At 37.6% G+C, this 21,304-nt stretch overlaps 1 protein-coding gene across 1 annotated transcript in view; it reads right to left on the bottom strand.

The window, feature by feature from the left end:
* Positions 1-502: 502 nt before the first annotated feature.
* LOC123704758 overlaps positions 503-21,304 on the bottom strand; it is a 29,022-nt gene continuing 8,220 nt past the window's right edge. The window contains exons 5-11 of the mRNA XM_045653247.1: positions 21,115-21,223; positions 20,179-20,350; positions 19,526-19,648; positions 19,053-19,214; positions 4,368-4,544; positions 3,308-3,438; positions 503-2,576 (exon numbers count right to left, since the gene is read on the bottom strand). Coding sequence (XP_045509203.1) covers positions 1,079-2,576; positions 3,308-3,438; positions 4,368-4,544; positions 19,053-19,214; positions 19,526-19,648; positions 20,179-20,350; positions 21,115-21,223 — 2,372 coding nt within the window. The 3' untranslated portion in view covers positions 503-1,078. The remainder of the gene's footprint in view (positions 2,577-3,307; positions 3,439-4,367; positions 4,545-19,052; positions 19,215-19,525; positions 19,649-20,178; positions 20,351-21,114; positions 21,224-21,304) is intronic.

The raw sequence follows: 21,304 nt of genomic DNA on the forward strand, positions 1-21,304 counted from the left end.
ATAGCCCAAAACAATAACATATTCTGAATACATTTATAATAATAAAAATAACTATGGCAAGATGCGTTTGTGCGAGAAAAACACACTGTTTAACATTTCCTTACACGATTTTATATTATATGAATACTAGCTGCCCGGCAAACGTTGTTTTGCCTCCTATCACTTAGGGGTATGAAAAATAGATGTCCGATTCTCAGACCTACCCGATATGCACAGAAAATTTCATGAGAATCGGTCCAGCAGTTTTGAAGGACTATGGTAACTAACATTTGTGACACGGGAATATTATTTCTAGATTAGATATTAATACACAAAGTTTTCATTTATTAATTATTTCACCAAATAACACCAAGACGTCAAAATACTTATTTCTTCAACTAACATCGACCATTAACCTATTCCTATTGAGAAAATTAAATTACAGATTATTTAAATACTTTATCGAGCTTTTAAACTAAATAAATAAAGCAGAGAAATGCCAATCAGTAAATTAAAAAAAAACAAAAATCTATAATTTATTATTTTTCTTACTCACACCCCTACATAACAACTACAGGGTGTTCCATACATACCATATCACAACACAGGGTGTTCATTTATCTACGCCTTTCATTCTTCCTTAAAAATATTTACTTCTAAATGTGACTATTTATTTTATTATAAGACAGAGACAGGACATGCTCATAGTGCTATCTCTGTCTTACGATTTTTTTAACTCAAAAATAAATTCTGCGCAATGAAATAAAACACGTTTTATTTTTAATGACTGACTAATTATCACTATTTAAAACATTTATATGAGCAGACACCACACCTAACATATTCTTTAAATTAAACTTCCAAAAAAATGTTTTTAATTTCTTAATCCTTCCAAAAGTGGGTAGTTTTAGATATCCTTACAACAATTTAATGATAAGGTAAACCTAATCTAAGATGGTCTAAAGAGGAAGGTCTTATAAAACTTTAAGATCTAAAGATCAATCAAACCACTTTTGACCACCCCAACACAAAACTTTAACCACTTTTGACCATCCCAACACAAAACTTCAACCACTTTACAACCCCCCAACACAAAACTTCAACCGTTCTTCTTCTCAACGAACTTACTAAAAACGACTTCACACTCCGGCCTCGTAGCTTTGAACCTTTCAACGCCCTGCTCAGTGACGTTCGTATCAGTGAAATTTATGTATCTCAAATTAGGCGCCGCACTAATTAAATGCATTAGTGACCTATCTGTGATATTCCTATACCCAGTAACAGAAAGCACTTGTAAATTGGACCGATCTGGCCTCGAGTTGGCCATATTGCCCATCATAACCGGCCCGTTTGGCCCAAAATTGACCACGTAGTTCACGTCTTCACCATCTGCTCTGCCGAATCTTCGAATGGCAAAATCTGTTACTAGAGCGCTCGGATCGACATGAGATTCGAAATAATTTCTATTTTCGAAGGTATCTCTTGGAAATCTATAGGTATTAAGTTGGGAACCAACGCTAACGTATAACACGTGGTGTCTAGGTTCCACTATGTATTGTACATCTCTTCGCCTATTCGGCTGGCCTTGAGCGTTTGCGTCTTGACCATTATTAGTGTCATTTTGATTTTCAGGTACATTTTGATTATTTTCCGCTGTTTTTTCCTCAGTTTTAACAGTAGGATCTGTTGTTTTTTCTTCTTTTACTTCTTTGCTTGTAGACGGTTGTGGATCTTCTTTGGAATTGTCTTTTTCAACTGTCTTAGACGTACTAGCTGAATCATTCTTTTCGCTGTCATTTTTTGGTTCATTATTATTTTCAGTACTTTCATTATTAGAATTTTCCGTGCTAAGTACGTTCGGTGTGACTCTGACTTTCCAATAATCTGTAAGAGCGTTAATAAACTCTTTGTAAGTCCCTTTATCATCCGTATTCCTTGAGTTATCCGGTCTATCGGAATGGGAAGGTCCAGGTAAGTTGGCAATGCCTTCAGCTCTTGCTCCCGGCGGACAATTTATGAAAACGGGCGCTTGATTTCTACGAAACTGCACGTATTTCTCTCCACCTTGTGTATTGTTGTCTTTATCATCTTTTTTAGCTTCATTTTCATCATTTTTAACACCATTTTTATCACTATCTTCTGTTTTATCACTATTTTCTTCTGCACTATCTTTATTTGCTCCTGAATCTTCTTTCGCTTTCGAACTTTCACCAGCTTTCGCGCCATGAACACACGTACAATGTCTGTACAGATCCATATTATCCGTTTCCGTAGATTTATCCGTTTTTTCCACATCCTTATGTTCTGGACATATACAATATATAGGTTCTTGACGAAGCCTGCATCCACTTGGGTTTCTTATACCCGATACGACAATCACGTTACTCGGTATCTGTAAATGCCCAGAAATATTTTCATTCATATTATTTTCCGCTTCTTTGTTTTCATCAACGTCCATTCCTTGTGTATCGTTGTTACATTTTCGTTTTTTGGGTGGAGCGGATTCGTCTGTGTCTTCGCTAGTTTCATCTGAACGCATGGCGCTCAGTCTACGTCGTGCCATGTTTATGAACGAGTTTCGACGCGCTAAGCGGCTCCTGCAACAATAATTGTTTTTTTTTTATTAATAACTCAACAACAAAAAAAATTAAAAAGACGTGTGTCACTCGGGGACTGCCGCGGTAAAGCTATTGCATAGCATACTTTCAAGCCACACCTCCGCCCGTCGGAGTGGAGAGCGTGAGGTTTTTTCGTTACGGAATTTCACGATTCGGTCCCCGCGCTCAAGGCCCGCGATAGAAGCTATGCAATAGCTTCAAAAAGAAAATATTTTAATTCATTTCAATCCGTGACGTCGTGAGTCAATAGAAACACGAATGGTATAATATGATTTTCTCTAATTTGTTGCAGCTAAAAAAATATTTTTGAAGTGAAACTTATTAGGCGCGTTGGGGTTAAAATTTAAAGGTGACAATACCGTCACGTCATGGAGTAAGGCGAAAATTTTGCCAAAAAAGATCTGATTTCACTTCTGACACGTGTGCTCGGCACACATTTTTTATCACAAAAAGGTTTACTGTTTACTTTACTCTGTCTGTATTATATGCGAAAGTAACTCTGTCTCTCTGTCTGTTACTCAATCACGCCTTTACTAATGAACCAATTTGCATGAAATTTGGTATAGAGATATTTTGATACCCGAGAAAGGACATAGGATAGGTTTTATCCCGGAAATCCCACGGGAACGGGAACTATGCGGGTTTTTCTTTGACTGCGCGGGCGGAGTCGCGGGTCGAAAGCTAGTTATTAATAAATTAAAATATCTTACGCCTCTTCATCGTCCTGTGACGTGGACGGTTCCGTAGGCTCAGTGGATGTCTGCGCAGTGGACGTGCTTGGCACCGCCTCGTCCATTTCCTCTGACTCCGGGTTCGTTTTCACTTGGAAGTAGTCTGGCTCCTATGAAAAATAAACGTATTTTTTTATTGGAAAAATGTATTAATTTTGAACTTATTTCGACATAACATCGAAAAAGTTACCCAATTTTGCATCAAAAATTCTCTCTTCAAAATATCTGATAAAAAAAGCTTACATTGATTTCGTTAAAACCACTATTCTCCGACAGCAGAAAAGAACCATTTCTAATATAAATCTATAGAGCTACATAATATTATAAAGCTGAAGAGTTTGTTTGAACGCGCTTATCTCGAGAACTACTGGTCCGATTTGAAAAATTCTTTCGGTGCTAGATAGCCCATTTACCGAGGAAGGCTATAGGCTATATATCATCACGCTAAGACCAACAGGACTGGAGCACTGCGGGTGAACCGGGAACAGCTAGTATTAAAAAAATACATGTTTTTCGTTAAAACTATCCTATGTTCTCGATTTCCGGGATAAAAACTATCCTATGTGTTAATCCATGTTACCCTCTATATGTGTGCTAAATTTCATTGTAATCGGTTTAGTAGTTTTTACGTGAAAGAGTAACAAACATCCATACATCCATACAAACTTTCGCCTTTATAATATACTAGCGGTCCGCCCCGGCTTCGCCCGTAGTACATATTTCGCAATAAAAAGTAGCCTATGTTCTTTCTCAGGGTCTAAAGATTGTCTGTGCCAAATTTCATCAAAATCGGTCAAATCAAATCAAATCAAATCTGTTTATTTGCACTATATGGTCATACAGAGGTGTTAATATACAATATTTATATCACATATAGTACCATTGTAAATTGCGTGCAAAAATTTTCACGCCAGGTCCAGTAGTTTATGAGCCTATTCGTAACAATCATACAAAGTTTTCCTCTTTATAATATTAGTGTAGAAATATTAGATTAGATATTAGAATATTAGAATTAGATATAAGATGACTCCCCGCTCACCCTCGCCTCCCACCCGTCCAGTGGCGCGTGCTGCACGCACTCGTCGTCCGCGTAGTGCGCGTGGCGCTCGGTGCGCGGGCGGCGCGCGGCAGCCAGGCGCAGCTCGCGCAGCGCCGGCAGCCAGCCCAGCGCGGACACCTCGGAGTCGCCCACCGGCGACCCGCGCATGTCTATCACCTGTGCGGTGGCACAATTGGTACAAAAGTCGATATTTCTTGCTTGCTTCTTATGCGTACTAGTAAGGAGTGGAACAATCTTCCGGCTTCCGTTTTTCCCAGAAACTACAATCTGGATTTATTCAAGAGAAATGTGAATAGACACTTATTAGGCAAACATGCTCCATCCTAGACCACGCTTGTCGCTTTCCATTTCCAAAAAAAATTGGGCACTCATATACGATAGAGGCAACTTTAACAAAAGTGACTAACGTTGAGATTCCATACTACGCACACGTTATTGACTAACCTTGAGATATAAAGCGGACGTTAGTGACTAACCTTGGGATAATACGCAGACGTTAGTGACTAACCATGATATTTTACGCGGACTTTAGCAACTAACCTTGTGATATTACGCGGACGTAAGTGACTAACCTTGGGATAATACGCAGACGTTAGTGACTAACCATGATATGTTACGTGGACGTTAGCTACTAGCCTTGGTATATTACGCGGACGTTAGTGATTAACCTTGGGATAGTAAGCGGACGTTAGTGACTAACTTTGAGGTATTACGCGACCGTTAGTAACTAACCTCGATATATTACGCGCATGAGATAGACTAACCTTGATATATTACGCGCACGTTAGTAACTAACCTTGGGACATTACACGGACGTTAGTGACTAACCATGTTATATTACGCGGACGTTAGTAACTAATATCGAGATATTGCGCAGACGTTAGTGATTAACCTTAGTATATTACGCGCACGTAAGTGATTTACCTTGGGATATTACGCGGACGTTAGTGACTAACATTGGAATAGTAAGCGGACGTTAGTGACTAACTTTGAGGTATTACGCGACCGTTAGTAACTAACCTCGATATATTACGCGCATGAGATAGACTAACCTTGATATATTACGCGCACGTTAGTAACTAACCTTGGGACATTACACGGACGTTAGTAACTAACCTTGAGGTATTACGCGCATGGGGTTGACTAACCTTGATTTATTACGCGCACGTTAGTAACTAACCTTGGGACATTACACGGACGTTAGTGATTAACCTTAGTATATTACGCGCACGTAAGTGACTAACATTGGGATAGTAAGCGGACGTTAGTAACTAACTTTGATGTATTACGCGACCGTTAGTAACTAACCTCGATATATTACGCGCATGAGGTAGACTAACCTTGATATATTACGCGCACGTTAGTAACTAACCTTGGGACATTACACGGACGTTAGTGACTAACCATGTTATATTACGCGGACGTTAGTAACTAATATCGAGATATTGCGCAGACGTTAGTGATTAACCTTAGTATATTACGCGCACGTAAGTGATTACCCTTGGGATATTACGCGGACGTAAGTAACTAACCTCGAGGTATTACGCGGACGTTAGTGACTAACATTGGGATAGTAAGCGGACGTTAGTGACTAACCTCGAGGTATTACGCGGACGTTAGTGACTAACATTGGGATAGTAAGCGGACGTTAGTGACTAACCTCGAGGTATTACGCGCATGAGATAGACTAACCTTGATATATTACGCGCACGTTAGTGACTAACCTTGGGACATTACACGGACGTTAGTAACTAACCTCGAGGTATTACGCGCATGGGGTTGACTAACCTTGATATATTACGCGCACGTTAGTAACTAACCTTGGGACATTACACGGACGTTAGTGACTTACCATGTTATATTACGCGGACGTTAGTAACTAATATCGAGATATTACGCAGACGTTAGTGATTAACCTTAGTATATTACGTGCACGTAAGTGACTAACATTGGGATAGTAAGCGGACGTTAGTGACTAACCATGCTATATTACGCGGACGTTAGTAACTAATATCGAGATATTACACGGACGTTAGTGACTTACCATGTTATATTACGCGGACGTTAGTAACTAATATCGAGATATTACGCAGACGTTAGTGATTAACCTTAGTATGTTACGCGCACGTAAGTGACTAACATTTGGATAGTAAGCGGACGTTAGTGACTAACCTCGATGTATTACGCGGACGTTAGTGACTAACCTCGAGGTATTACGCGCATGAGGTAGACTAACCTTGATATATTACGCGCACGTTAGTAACTAACCTTGGGACATTACACGGACGTTAGTGACTAACCATGTTATATTACGCGGACGTTAGTCACTAATATCGAGATATTGCACAGACGTTAGTGATTAACCTTAGTATATTACGCGCACGTAAGTGACTAACATTGGGATAGTAAGCGGACGTTAGTGACTAACCTCGAGGTATTACGCGGACGTTAGTGACTAACATTGGGATAGTAAGCGGACGTTAGTGACTAACCTCGAGGTATTACGCGGACGTTAGTGACTAACCTCGAGGTATTACGCGGACGTTAGTGACTAACCTCGAGGTATTACGCGCATGAGATAGACTAACCTTGATATATTACGCGCACGTTAGTGACTAACCTTGGGACATTACACGGACGTTAGTGACTAACCATGTTATATTACGCGGACGTTAATATCGAGATATTGCGCAGACGTTAGTGATTAACCTTAGTATATTACGCGCACGTAAGTGATTAACCTTGGGATAGTAAGCGGACGTTAGTGACTAACTTCGAGGTATTACGCGGACGTTAGTGACTAACATTGGGATAGTAAGCGGACGTTAGTGACTAACCTCGAGGTATTACGCGACCGTTAGTAACTAACCTCGATGTATTACGCGGACGTTAGTGACTAACCTCGAGGTATTACGCGTTCGTTAGTAACTAACCTCGATATATTACGCGCATGAGGTAGACTAACCTTGATATATTACGCGCACGTTAGTAACTAACCTTGGGACATTACACGGACGTTAGTGACTAACCATGTTATATTACGCGGACGTTAGTCACTAATATCGAGATATTGCGCAGACGTTAGTGATTAACCTTAGTATATTACGCGCACGTTAGTGACTAACCTTGGGACATTACACGGACGTTAGTAACTAACCTCGAGGTATTACGCGGACGTTAGTGACTAACCATGTTATATTACGCGGACGTTAGTAACTAATATCGAGATATTGCGCAGACGTTAGTGATTAACCTTAGTATATTACGCGCACGTAAGTGACTAACATTGGGACATTACACGGACGTTAGTGACTAACCATGTTATATTAAGCGGACGTTAATATCGAGATATTGCGCAGACGTTAGTGATTAACCTTAGTATATTACGCGCACGTAAGTGATTAACCTTGGGATATTTAATTAGTCATCTGTCATCTGTCAAAGCTTAACTACGTGATACAGTGTTAAAATTATAAATATTATTTACATACGATTTGCGAATAATTCCGCTTTAAAGTTGGTGAATCTTGAGTGGCACTTTGTGAATTTAATGAATTATTGTTATCTCCACTGAATCATTAATATTTATCAAGATATTGAGTGATTTCGAACTTGTTGAGAAAGACAAAGTTTATTATACCCGCAAAGAGTAAGCTAATAAACCGATGTCAAGTTTTAAATACTCACTGTCATTTGATTTTGACAAAGTCAACGATACAGTCTACCAACATTACCAACTCGTCAACATCACAGATTAGTAAGAATTTACGTTCCATTCAACGCATCATAAAAATATTATATACCACAGCGTTTCTTAATAATGAAGTGCAGGGCTTGCAACAGGATTATAAAACCAATTGATTCTAAAATTTGTTCTTTGTGTTCTGGGCAGTATCACTATCAGTGTCTGGGCATATCGAATGAAAATTTTAATAAGGAATCGAAACAAACCAAAGCCAATTGGAAGTGTCCTGACTGTAAGAGTACTGATAAAAGGGGTGATAACACGAACACACCTATAAGATCGCAAATTGTACCCAGCCCACCATTAACTTCAAGCAGTACATGTGACTTTGTATTAGAAGACCTCAAGTTATATTTTGAAGAAAAATTTAAAGAGTCAACCGCTACTATTCTTTCACAAGTCAAACTGCAGATTGAAGTAAAAGGCTAAGAAACTCTCACGCTGCATAACGAAGAGCTCCGTTCTCAAATCACTAATGTAAATATTCAGTTAAATAATATAGAGCAAAAATCACGGTCGTCTAACATTGAGATTCAGTGTGTACCTGAGAACAGAAGTGAAAATATTCTGACGACTGTTAAACAGCTCGGAAGGGTTGTATCGAGAGAAATAATCGATCACGAGATTGTTGACTTCCACAGAGTTCAAAAACTGAATCAACAAACTGACAGACCGCGATCAATAGTAGTGAAATTTGTTAGTCCTCGCGTACGAGACGAACTACTGGCAGCTGTTCGAACATTTAATAGAACCAATTTTCAGGAGAAGCTTCACTCCGGACATCTAGGTATATCAGGCAATAAGCCAATTTTTGTCACCGAGCATCTGTCCCCTGCGAACAAGAAGCTGCATGCATCTGCGCGAATAGCTATTAAGCACAAACAATACGATTTTATATGGGTTAGGAACGGTAAAATTTTCGTCCGTAAAAACGTAGCATTAAAACCTGTATTAATCGATAGTGAGGAGGCGATTAAAAACCTGTAATAATTAGTTATAGGTATCCTAATTAACTTTTCCTAACTGTTATAATTATTATTTTGTCGTTTTAATGTTTTTAAGTATATATTATCAAAATGTAAGAGGTTTGAGAACCAAAACTGAAAATTTTTTCTTAAATGTATTACAAAGTGATTATGACGTTATAGTACTGACAGAAACCTGGCTAAATGAATCTGTTTATGATTATGAGATTCTGGATAATAGGTATAATGTTTATAGACGGGATCGTAAATCCGCACGATCATGCCTCAGCAAAAAAGACGGCGGAGGGGTTTGCATTGCTGTACATAAGCGTTTAAATGTTACAAGAAGGCGCTCATGGGAATCCAATTGCGAAGATATATGGCTAACGATTGATATAGCTAGTGGGTCTAAGCATTATGACCTAAATATCTGTGCTGTATATATGCCTCCTCCAATAACTCTTGATTATGTAAAATTATTTGATAAAAATGTCACCAATGTAATTTGTAACAAGCTTAGAGGTAACAAGATTAAACAATCATCTACTTTATTATTGGGTGATTTTAATATGCCGAATATAATTTGGGAACCCGACAAAAGCTCATCTTGCGTACCGTCAAGAGCGAATTGTAATAATGTGGAAAACATATTTTTGGATGATATTATCTTTAACAATTTAAGCCAATGCAATTTTATTAAAAACGATAGAGGAGGTATCCTGGACCTCGTTCTTACGGATACTCCTAAGCTAATAGAGGTTAATTTATGTCAACAGCCATTAATAAATTTAGATTCATATCATCCAGCTCTTGAGATAGAATTGAGTATAGGAAAAAGTCAAATCTTTCTAAAACAGGTAAGAACTCCAATGTTAAATTTTAAAAAAGCTAATTATACCGATATGAATGAAAAACTGTCGCGTTTACAATGGTCAAAAATTTGGGAAGATGATAAGAGTCTCGATCAGATGGTAAACAGTTTTTATTCATCCATCGTTCCCATTATAGAGGCGAATACTCCCTTAACTAAACCTAAAAGTGAAAACTATCCAATCTGGTTTACTTCAGCTTTAATAAAATGTGCGAAAGAAAAGAATAAATACAATAAAAGGTATAAATTATACAAAAATCCGAGGGACAAAGAAACAGTTTCTATTCTGAGAAAAAGATATGATAGTATGTTAAAAGAATGTTTAAAGAATTTTAAAGAAAATGCTGGGAATACACTGAAAACCAACCCCAAACATATATGGTCCTTTGTGAATAATTTAAAACGCAACAGTGGTTCTATTCCTAACCAGCTGATATTTAGGTACTAAAACGGCCTCCGGTGGAGAAGAAATATACGAGTTATTTTCGGAATATTTTCAGTCGGTATATGAATTACTTCCATCTTCTATAATATCCCAACCACAAAATAGCCCACCATCTGTGTTACCTGATTGTTTGAATTCAATAAGTAATATTTGTTTAAGTGAATGTGAGGTACGTGCAGCTTTAAAAAAACTTGACCCAAATAAAGGATCCGGCTTGGACAATATACCGAACATTTTTCTTAAAAACTGCGCGGATAATTTGTCTGGGCCTTTGTGTGAATTATACAATAGATCCTTAAAAGATGGCATTTTCCCACTGCACTGGAAAAGGGCGCGGTTAACACCAATACATAAAAATGGTGATAGAAACGCTGTATCGAATTACCGACCTGTGTCTGTTCTTCCGGCACCTGGTAAAGTTTTAGAATCGCTGGTTCAACAGAAAATTTACTCGCATGTTAAACATAAACTGCACCCAGAACAACATGGTTTTTTACCAAAGAAATCTACCACCACAAATTTAGTCAGTTTCATTGAGGATGTTGCGGGCGCGATCGATGAAGGACAGGAAATCCACGCTATTTACACGGACTTTAGTAAGGCGTTCGATTTAATTGATCATAATTTATTATTAAGAAAGATTTATGAATTGGGTATTCATGGGTCCTTGTACCGATGGTGCGAATCGTACTTAAGTAACCGGACTCAATTAGTCAAGATTCGTGGATATACATCACGAGCTAATAGTCTAAGATCCGGCTGCAGGATTAGTGCGCTCATCGGTTTTTTGCTGAAAACCGAATTTTTATGTATATTTATAATTAGGAGAATATATATCGACTAGGTTGCCAGTCAAAATTTGGCCGCAAGCATGTTTAATTAAAATTTTTCTAATCGATTTTTGGGAAAAAAATTCGTTCACTTGTTTTTTTGAATAAAATGTAGTCTACATCACGGCAAATGATATAAAGATTCAAAAAAATCACGGTTGCCGCTTTTCACCTGGCCGCAACATCTTGGCAGCCTGGTGCAGACAGGTATGATTTCGATTCATTTTTACGTTCATAACGTACATTTATGAATCATATATCAAATTAAAGCTAATTTTTTTCTATTTATTATCATATATGTGGGAATAGGATAAAATATTAAGATGTATTTCATGATTACTAGTTTTATTTTTAGTCTGTGTTTTTCTATTATTTAATCTGTGGACATGTTATCTGTAGACTGTAGATTTTTGGTTGTCTATGACTTGACTTTGTGTTTTTGGGTACGATGTAATGGAGGGTTGTTGAAATGTATTTTTGATATGTAACCGGTGTCTGGGAAATAAATCGATTGGGCGAATTTGGCTTTTCATTTACACCATCCCCACATAATTTGGGGGCTCGTCCGGGATACGGGATGGTGGAATAAAGAAAAAACAGACGAAGACTATGATGCCGGTGATTTAACCTGATTAAGAATTTACGAATTACGAACGAAGACTAAGATTTAAAGAAGCTTATGATTATACGATTACGACTTGAAGACTATAAAACTTTTTATTTACATTATTCAACATGCCGCCGAAACGAGTAAAAGATGATGAAGATTGTGGTGAACCATCGCCGCGTATTTCCTTCAATGACTTAGAGAAATCAATGACGCCATTTTCGGGTGATGATGCCTATGGCATCGAAACATTCGTAAAAGATTTTGAAGATATTTCCTCTTTAATGCAATGGGGCGAAATAGAAAAACTCATATTTTCGAAGCGGCTTCTCGCGGGAACCGCCAAGCTATTTTTACGTTCACTAAGTGGGACCACCACGTGGGATACACTTAAGTCTGAGCTCCGTGAGGAATTTGGTAAGAAGTTGAACAGTGCAACTGTTCACAAGAGACTTTCAACTCGCCGGATGAAGATGAATGAGACTCATCAGCAATATTTTTTACATATGAAGGAACTTGCAGTACTTGGGAATGTTGAAGATGAAGCCCTGATGGAATATGTCATCGACGGTATTAAAGACAGTGAGTCCAACAAAAATATTTTATATGGCGCTTGTAACATTAAAGAATTCAGAAAGAAATTAGACATTTATTCAGAAATTAAGAAAAAATCATATTCACCTAATAAGATTCAAAGTAATTCAGTATCAAAGTCCATTGGCATGAAAATTCAAAAAACACTACGAGTAAAGAGATGTTTCAATTGTGGAGATTTAGATCATGAGTCGCCTAATTGTACTAAAGGCATTAAATGTTTTAAATGCAACTTGTTTGGCCATAAATCAACTGAATGTTCTAAAAGTATAAAAAAGAGTTTGGAAATTATGTCAACTAAAAATAATATTGATGTGAGACCTTTCAAGAAGCTGAAAATAAATAATATTGATGTAGAAGCCCTGATTGATACCGGAAGCGATGCTAATTTAATAATTATGTCTTATTTTAGGAAGATTCAAGGTGAAAAATTGTTATCTTATAGTTCAGGAACAACAGAAACCTGGAATAGCTGAAAAGGAAATTTATACAAAAGGATCTTTCACAGCAAAAATTGAAATTGATGATTGTTATTTTGAAACTTTATTTTATGTTGTTGATGATGGCGCTATCCCTGTCAACATTATATTAGGAAATCCTGTACTGAAAGAAGTAGAAATCAATTTTAAATCTGGAACTATCACTGCAACAAGAATATTACACCTTACAATGCTAGAGAATGAAAATGAAGATATCACAAATATTGAAAACAAAGAATATAAGAATAAAATACAGAATATTATAAAAGAATATAACCCCAAAAGATGTACTAAAGCATCAAATGTAAAACTTAAAATATTATTAACCGATGATGTACCAGTTTATCAGAATCCACGACGATTGTCACCTTTGGAGCTTAACATTGTTGACAAACAGATTAAAGAATGGCTTGATGAAGGAATAATAAAAACAAGTAAGTCTGATTATGCTAGTCCAATAGTGCTTGCAAAAAAGAAGAATGGAATGTTATGGAAGATTAAGGATGGAAATAAATTAATGGTTGTACCTAAGAAAATGCAAAATGAAATTATAAGAAAACATCATGAAAACGGACATTTTGGTTGTGTTAAGACTGAGGAATTAATAAATAGAAATTATTATATGGAGAATTTAAAAGAAAAGATTAAAACAAACATTGATAATTGCGTGGAATGTATACTTAATTCAAATAAAAGAGGAAAAAAGGAAGGATTTCTACATGTAATAGATAAAGGTGATTTACCATTGTCTACTTACCTTATTGATCATCTACGACTGTTGACTCATCTGGGACAGATGATTCTGCAGGATGACCGTGTGGGAATAGGATAAAATATTAAGATGTATTTCATGATTACTAGTTTTATTTTTAGTCTGTGTTTTTCTATTATTTAATCTGTGGACATGTTATCTGTAGACTGTAGATTTTTGGTTGTCTATGACTTGACTTTGTGTTTTTGGGTACGATGTAATGGAGGGTTGTTGAAATGTATTTTTGATATGTAACCGGTGTCTGGTAAATAAATCGATTGGGCGAATTTGGCTTTTCATTTACACCATCCCCACATATATGGTTGCCTAATTTAATCCGGCCGCAAATAAGGGTTGCCGGCTGTTAAAAATTATATATATTTACGCCTATTAGTACACCGACGCATTCTTTTTATGTATATTTATAATTAGGAGAATATATATCGTCTAGGTTGCCAGTCAAAATTTGGCCGCAAGCATGTTTAATTAAAATTTTTCTAATCGATTTTTGGGAAAAAAATTCGTTCAATTGCTTTTTGAATAAAATGTAGTCTACATCACGGCAAATGATATAAAGATTCTAAAAAATCACGGTTGCCGCTTTTCACCTGGCCGCAACATCTTGGCAGCCTGGTGCAAACAGGTATAATTTCGATTCATTTTTACGTTCATAACGTACATTTATGAATCATATATCAAATTAAAGCTAATTTTTTTCTATTTATTATCATATATGGTTGCCTAATTAAATCCGGCCGCAAATAAGGGTTGCCGGCTGTTAAAGATGTTGAATATTTAAGGTTGAGTGAAAGAAAATATGTCGTCCTTTTCAAAATGACAAATTTAAAAAGTAATATTGATTTAATGTAATTAACAGCCGATCCTCTCTTTTTCTCGTTGTTTCGCTGCCGCACGCGAATGCGTCGGTGTACTAATAGGCGTAAATATTTATAATTTTTAACAGCCGGCAACCCTTATTTGCGGCCGGATTTAATTAGGCAACCATATATGATAATAAATAGAAAAAAATTAGCTTTAATTTGATATATGATTCATAAATGTACGTTATGAACGTAAAAATGAATCGAAATCATACCTGTTTGCACCAGGCTGCCAAGATGTTGCGGCCAGGTGAAAAGCGGCAACCGTGATTTTTTTGAATCTTTATATCATTTGCCGTGATGTAGACTACATTTTATTCAAAAAACAAGTGAACGAATTTTTTTCCCAAAAATCGATTAGAAAAATTTTAATTAAACATGCTTGCGGCCAAATTTTGACTGGCAACCTAGTCGATATATATTCTCCTAATTATAAATATACATAAAAATTCGGTTTTCAGCAAAAAACCGATGAACGCACTAATCCTGCAGCCGGATCTCGTACTATAATGTAATCCCAACGGGCGTGCCTCAGGGATCCCACCTGGGTCCCCTTTTTTTCCTTTTATTTGTGAATGACCAGATCATTCACAAAATGGTCTAAAGTGTAATTTTAAGATGTACGCGGATGATTTGAAGTTGTATATGCGAGTTAAATGCGAGGACGATAGGATAATGCTGCAAAAAGAATTATATCACGTTGAAGATTGGTGTCTCAGGAACAGAATGCTATTAAATGAAAATAAATGTTATTGCATGAACTTCACAAAAAAGAAGAACACGTTGCCTCTTTCATATATTTTAAAAAGTAGCAATCTTAAAGAAGTATACAGTATTAGAGACTTAGGAGTCATAGTAGACAGTTCACTAAATTTCAAAGATCACATGGATCACATAATAAGTAAATCGTCCAGTCTTTCCGGATTCATTTCTAGGCAATTAAAATATTTTAAGGACCCTGGCGTTGTGATTCCTATTTACAATTGCATTGTAAAAAGCGTCTTGGAATATAACAGTTGTGTTTGGTCTCCCAGCTATGCCGTGCATTCCAGCAGATTGGAGAGAATTCAGAAAAGATTTGTGTATCAACTGTCCTACATTAATAATCAATGCAAAACATTGGTATCATACGAAAAAAGATTGAGTTTTTACAAAATGAGGCCTCTAAGTGTACGCCGTAAGTGTTTGGATATACTGTTTCTGTACAAACTGATACATGGTCTGGTGGATTGCCCTGAACTCCTTTCGCGCATTAAAATAGAAGTTCCACGTCCTGCTAACCGTTTGGAAAATAGGAAGTGCTTTAAATTACCCTATTGTCGTACTAACGTAGGTCAAAACTCTCCTATAAACAGGTGCTGTTCGTACTATAATGGTGTTAGGTATAATTTCGATATTTTCTCGAGTTCTCTATCCTCAGCCAGAAGTAACATTTACTCTGCGTTGTGTTGAAAATAATTGTAGTGTTGCTTGAATTACTATAGAAGTTTAGTTAAAGTTTAAAATTTAAAGTGTAGCGTGTACATTGTCAGTGAGTTTATGTAGTTTCACTAAGCACGATGTGCTCACTAGTTTAGGAATTGCACCGCAAATGTTTGTTTTGGTAAATAGTTTTTAAGGCTGTTTAAGTGTCAATTTCAATTTGTGAACCAAATAAAAAAATAAAAAAAAAAAACATTACGCGGACGTAAGTAACTAACCTCGAGGTATTACGCGGACGTTAGTGACTAACCTCGAGGTATTACGCGGACGTTAGTGACTAACCTCGAGGTATTACGCGCATGAGATAGACTAACCTTTATATATTACGCGCACGTTAGTGACTAACCTTGGGACATTACACGGACGTTAGTAACTAACCTCGAGGTATTACGCGGACGTTAGTGACTAACCATGTTATATTACGCGGACGTTAGTAACTAATATCGAGATATTGCGCAGACGTTAGTGATTAACCTTAGTATATTACGCGCACGTTAGTGACTAACCTTGGGACATTACACGGACGTTAGTGATTAACCATGTTATATTACGCGGACGTTAGTAACTAATATCGAGATATTACGCAGACGTTAGTGATTAACCTTAGTATATTACGCGCACGTAAGTGACTAACATTGGGATAGTAAGCGGACGTTAGTGACTAACTTTGAGGTATTACGCGGACGTTAGTGACTAACCTCGAGGTATTACGCGACCGTTAGTCACTAACCTCGATATATTACGCGCATGAGATAGACTAACCTTGATATATTACGCGGACGTTAGTAACTAACCTCGATGTATTACGCGCATGGGGTTGACTAACCTTGATATATTACGCGCACGTTAGTAACTAACCTTGGGACATTACACGGACGTTAGTGACTAACCATGTTATATTACGCGGACGTTAATATCGAGATATTACGCAGACGTTAGTGATTAACCTTAGTATATTACGCGCACGTTAGTAACTAACCTTGGGACATTACACGGACGTTAGTGACTAACCATGTTATATTACGCGGACGTTAATATCGAGATATTGCGCAGACGTTAGTGATTAACCTTAGTATATTACGCGCACGTAAGTGATTAACCTTGGGATATTACGCGGACGTTAGTGACTAACATTGGGATAGTAAGCGGACTTAGTGACTAACCTCGAGGTATTACGCGGACGTTAGTGACTAACCTCGAGGTATTACGCGCATGAGATAGACTAACCTTGATATATTACGCGCACGTTAGTGACTAACCTTGGGACATTACACGGACGTTAGTAACTAACCTCGAGGTATTACGCGGACGTTAGTGACTAACCATGTTATATTACGCGGACGTTAGTAACTAATATCGAGATATTGCGCAGACGTTAGTGATTAACCTTAGTATATTACGCGCACGTAAGTGATTAACATTGGGATATTACGCGGACGTTAGTGACTAACCATGTTATATTACGCGGACGTTAATATCGAGATATTGCGCAGACGTTAGTGATTAACCTTAGTATATTACGCGGACGTAAGTAACTAACCTCGAGGTATTACGCGCATGAGATAGACTAACCTTGATATATAACGCGCACGTTAGTGACTAACCTTGGGACATTACACGGACGTTAGTAACTAACCTCGAGGTATTACGCGGACGTTAGTGACTAACCATGTTATATTACGCGGACGTTAGTAACTAATATCGAGATATTGCGCAGACGTTATTGATTAACCTTAGTATATTACGCGCACGTAAGTGACTAACATTGGGACATTACACGGACGTTAGTGACTAACCATGTTATATTACGCGGACGTTAGTGACTAACCATGTTATATTACGCGGACGTTAGTTACTAATATCGAGATATTACGCAGACGTTAGTGATTAACCTTAGTATATTACGCGCACGTAAGTGACTAACATTGGGATAGTAAGCGGTCGTTAGTGACTAACTTTGAGGTATTACGCGGACGTTAGTGACTAACCTTGGGACATTACACGGACGTTAGTGACTAACCATGTTATATTACGCGGACGTTAATATCGAGATATTGCGCAGACGTTAGTGATTAACCTTAGTATATTACGCGCACGTAAGTGATTAACCTTGGGGCATTACACGGACGTTAGTAACTAACCTCGAGGTATTACGCGGACGTTAGTGACTAACCTCGAGGTATTACGCGACCGTTAGTAACTAACCTCGATGTATTACGCGGACGTTAGTGACTAACCTCGAGGTATTACGCGTTCGTTAGTAACTAACCTCGATATATTACGCGCATGAGGTAGACTAACCTTGATATATTACGCGCACGTTAGTGACTAACCTTGGGACATTACACGGACGTTAGTAACTAACCTCGAGGTATTACGCGCATGGGGTTGACTAACCTTGATATATTACGCACATGAGATAGACTAACCTTGATATATTACGCGCACGTTAGTGACTAACCTTGGGATAGTAAGCGGACGTTAGTGACTAACCTCGAGGTATTACGCGGACGTTAGTGACTAACCTCGAGGTATTACGCGCATGAGATAGACTAACCTTGATATATTACGCGCACGTTAGTGACTAACCTTGGGACATTACACGGACGTTAGTAACTAACCTCGAGGTATTACGCGGACGTTAGTGACTAACCTCGAGGTATTACGCGACCGTTAGTAACTAACCTCGATATATTACGCGCATGAGATAGACTAACCTTGATATATTACGCGCACGTTAGTGACTAACTTTAGGACATTACACGGACGTTAGTGACTAACCATGAGAAATTATGCGGACATTAGTGACTAACCATGATATATTACGCGGACGTTAGTAACTAATCTCGATATATAACGCGGTCATTAGTAACTAATCTCGAGATATTACGCGGACGTTAGTGATTAACCTTAGTATATTACGCGCACGTAAGTGACTAACCTTGGGATATTACGCGCACGTTAGTGACTAACCTTCATATTGCATCCATATTAAGCACACGTTATTGACTTACCTTGAGATTCCTGAAACCGTATCTGGTGGTTAGCGACGCGTAAGCGACAAACTCGGTGAGTCGGTAGCACTCCCTCACTATGAGGTGAGTTAGTGTCGTGTGCTTCGATAGAGGTAACAGGGATGATGGCTCCATCCACTCGCATTCGGATACGTCTAGGTACTGAAAGATAATATTTTCGGTTAAAAATATGTAAGAGTTATAATGATAAATACTGTATGATAAGAAAGAAGAGCGAGTTTGCCAAGCACACGTTTCAGAAGTAAAATTTCTTTAAAAGATACTAAAATTCGTCGCAAACTTCTCTAGGCGCGTTGACAGTAAAATTTCAAAGTCGCGTCATGACGATCCCGTCACGTCATGGAGTATGGCGACGATTTTGGTCTTTGAATCTTTTACAAAGAAGTTTCACTTTTGACACGTGTGCTCGACACACACGCTCTCTTTTTTTTTGTCTAACCGTCCATACGTACCTCCAAAACCGGCAAATGTTCGCTGATGTTACTCAAGAAAGATCTATCTATTAAAAGATTGAAGAACCTAGTCCCGCGTAGTGATAGTTTCTTTATTGATCGAGGAAACTGGCTCAGGCTGATCTGAAAACAATATTTCGTATGAATTAGTTTTTTTATAGTAAAAAAATGTGTGCGTGTACTAGTGTACACACGTAAAAAGTGAAACTTCTTTATGACCTTAATTTTCAAAAAATAATTTACTATATGCAACTTTACAGAAATACGTCGAATCACGCGTGGTAGGGATAAGAAAAAGATGGCGCGTAACGGAAAAATGTCGCGCGTAACGAAAAAATGTTACACTAAATTTTTTTCCAACCCCTATAAAGAAGTTTCACTTTAATATCTAGTAAGTGAGTGTGATTAAGTTAGTGAAAGTGATAGTTTTAGTGATAGTAATACCGGTAATGATAGTGATACCAACAGTTATCTACTATTTAAAAATAAGTCGGGTTTTCCTTCCTGACGCTATAACTCCAGAACGCACGAACCGATTTCCACAGTTTTGCATTCGTTGGAAAGGTCTCGGGCTCCGTGAGGTTTATAGCAAAGAAAAGGTGTCTCTGTTATAATAAGTATTATAATCGTCAATTTAATGTATGTATACTCACAAAATTGCAATTAACATTGCAGTGCTCCAAATACAGGGTGGTCAGGTTTGGGCAGACTGCGCCCATCTGCTTCAATATATCGGGTGTTAGTGTGAACAGAGGCCCGATACAAGCTTGCGGCCCGGCGCGACCCGCGTCACGGTCGTCGCCCCACGCGGGACATCCTTGTATGCTGGAAGTAGGAAAATTTTTTTCAAAATATTTTTTTTTTTTTTTGTTAAAATGAGTAAAAATATATTGTTTTTTTGTTACAATGAGAAATATACAGTATTAAAAATTCGATTTTTTTTTTGGTATCACTACAAAGTATAAAACAAAGTCGCTTTCTCTGTCCCTATGTCCCTTTGTATGCTGAAATCTTTAAAACTACGCAACGGATTTTGATGCGGTTTTTTTTAATAGATAAAGTGATTCTAGAGGGAGGTTTTAGTATATAATTTATTATGTTTCAGACAAAGCGGGCAAAGCCGCGGGCGGAAAGCTAGTAAACTGTAAAAGGAACAAATGAAAAATGTGATGTTTTACTTTTTTGTGGTACAAAGAAAAGTAATGGATGCGTTGTAGGAAGAGCGGCTTGGTGGGCAATGTTATAATTTTTTTTTAAACACCATTTACAGGACAAAATAATACTCTGCTCTACGCACAAAAACTTGCCTAGCTTTATTATTTCATTAAAAACAGAAAAAATATTGGTCATAAATCACATACAACCTATGCTATACCAGCTGTGCCCCGCGGTGTTACCCGCATTGCTCTGCTCGATAGCAACAGGTCTTAGCGTGATGATATAAATTATATAGCCTATAGCCTTCCTCGATAAATGGGCTATCTAACACGGAAATATTTTTTCAAATCGGACCAGTTATACCTGAGATGAGCGGGTTCAAACAAACAAACTCTTCAGCTTTATAATATTAGTATAGATATACAACATACCGTGACAAACAAACAACGCGCGGGTTGATCATGTGCCTCGCGTGAAACCGCCTCACCTGGCGAGGCAATTCGCGCATCACAGATATGTGGTCTTCCGCTATTTTGTTGCCTGTCCAAGAGAACGAAAATAATAATTATATACTACTATAATAATTTATCATCATCATCATCATCATCAGCCCATATACGT

This window comes from Colias croceus, chromosome 30 (assembly GCF_905220415.1).
Source record: "Colias croceus chromosome 30, ilColCroc2.1".
Taxonomy (NCBI): Eukaryota; Metazoa; Arthropoda; class Insecta; order Lepidoptera; family Pieridae; genus Colias; species Colias croceus.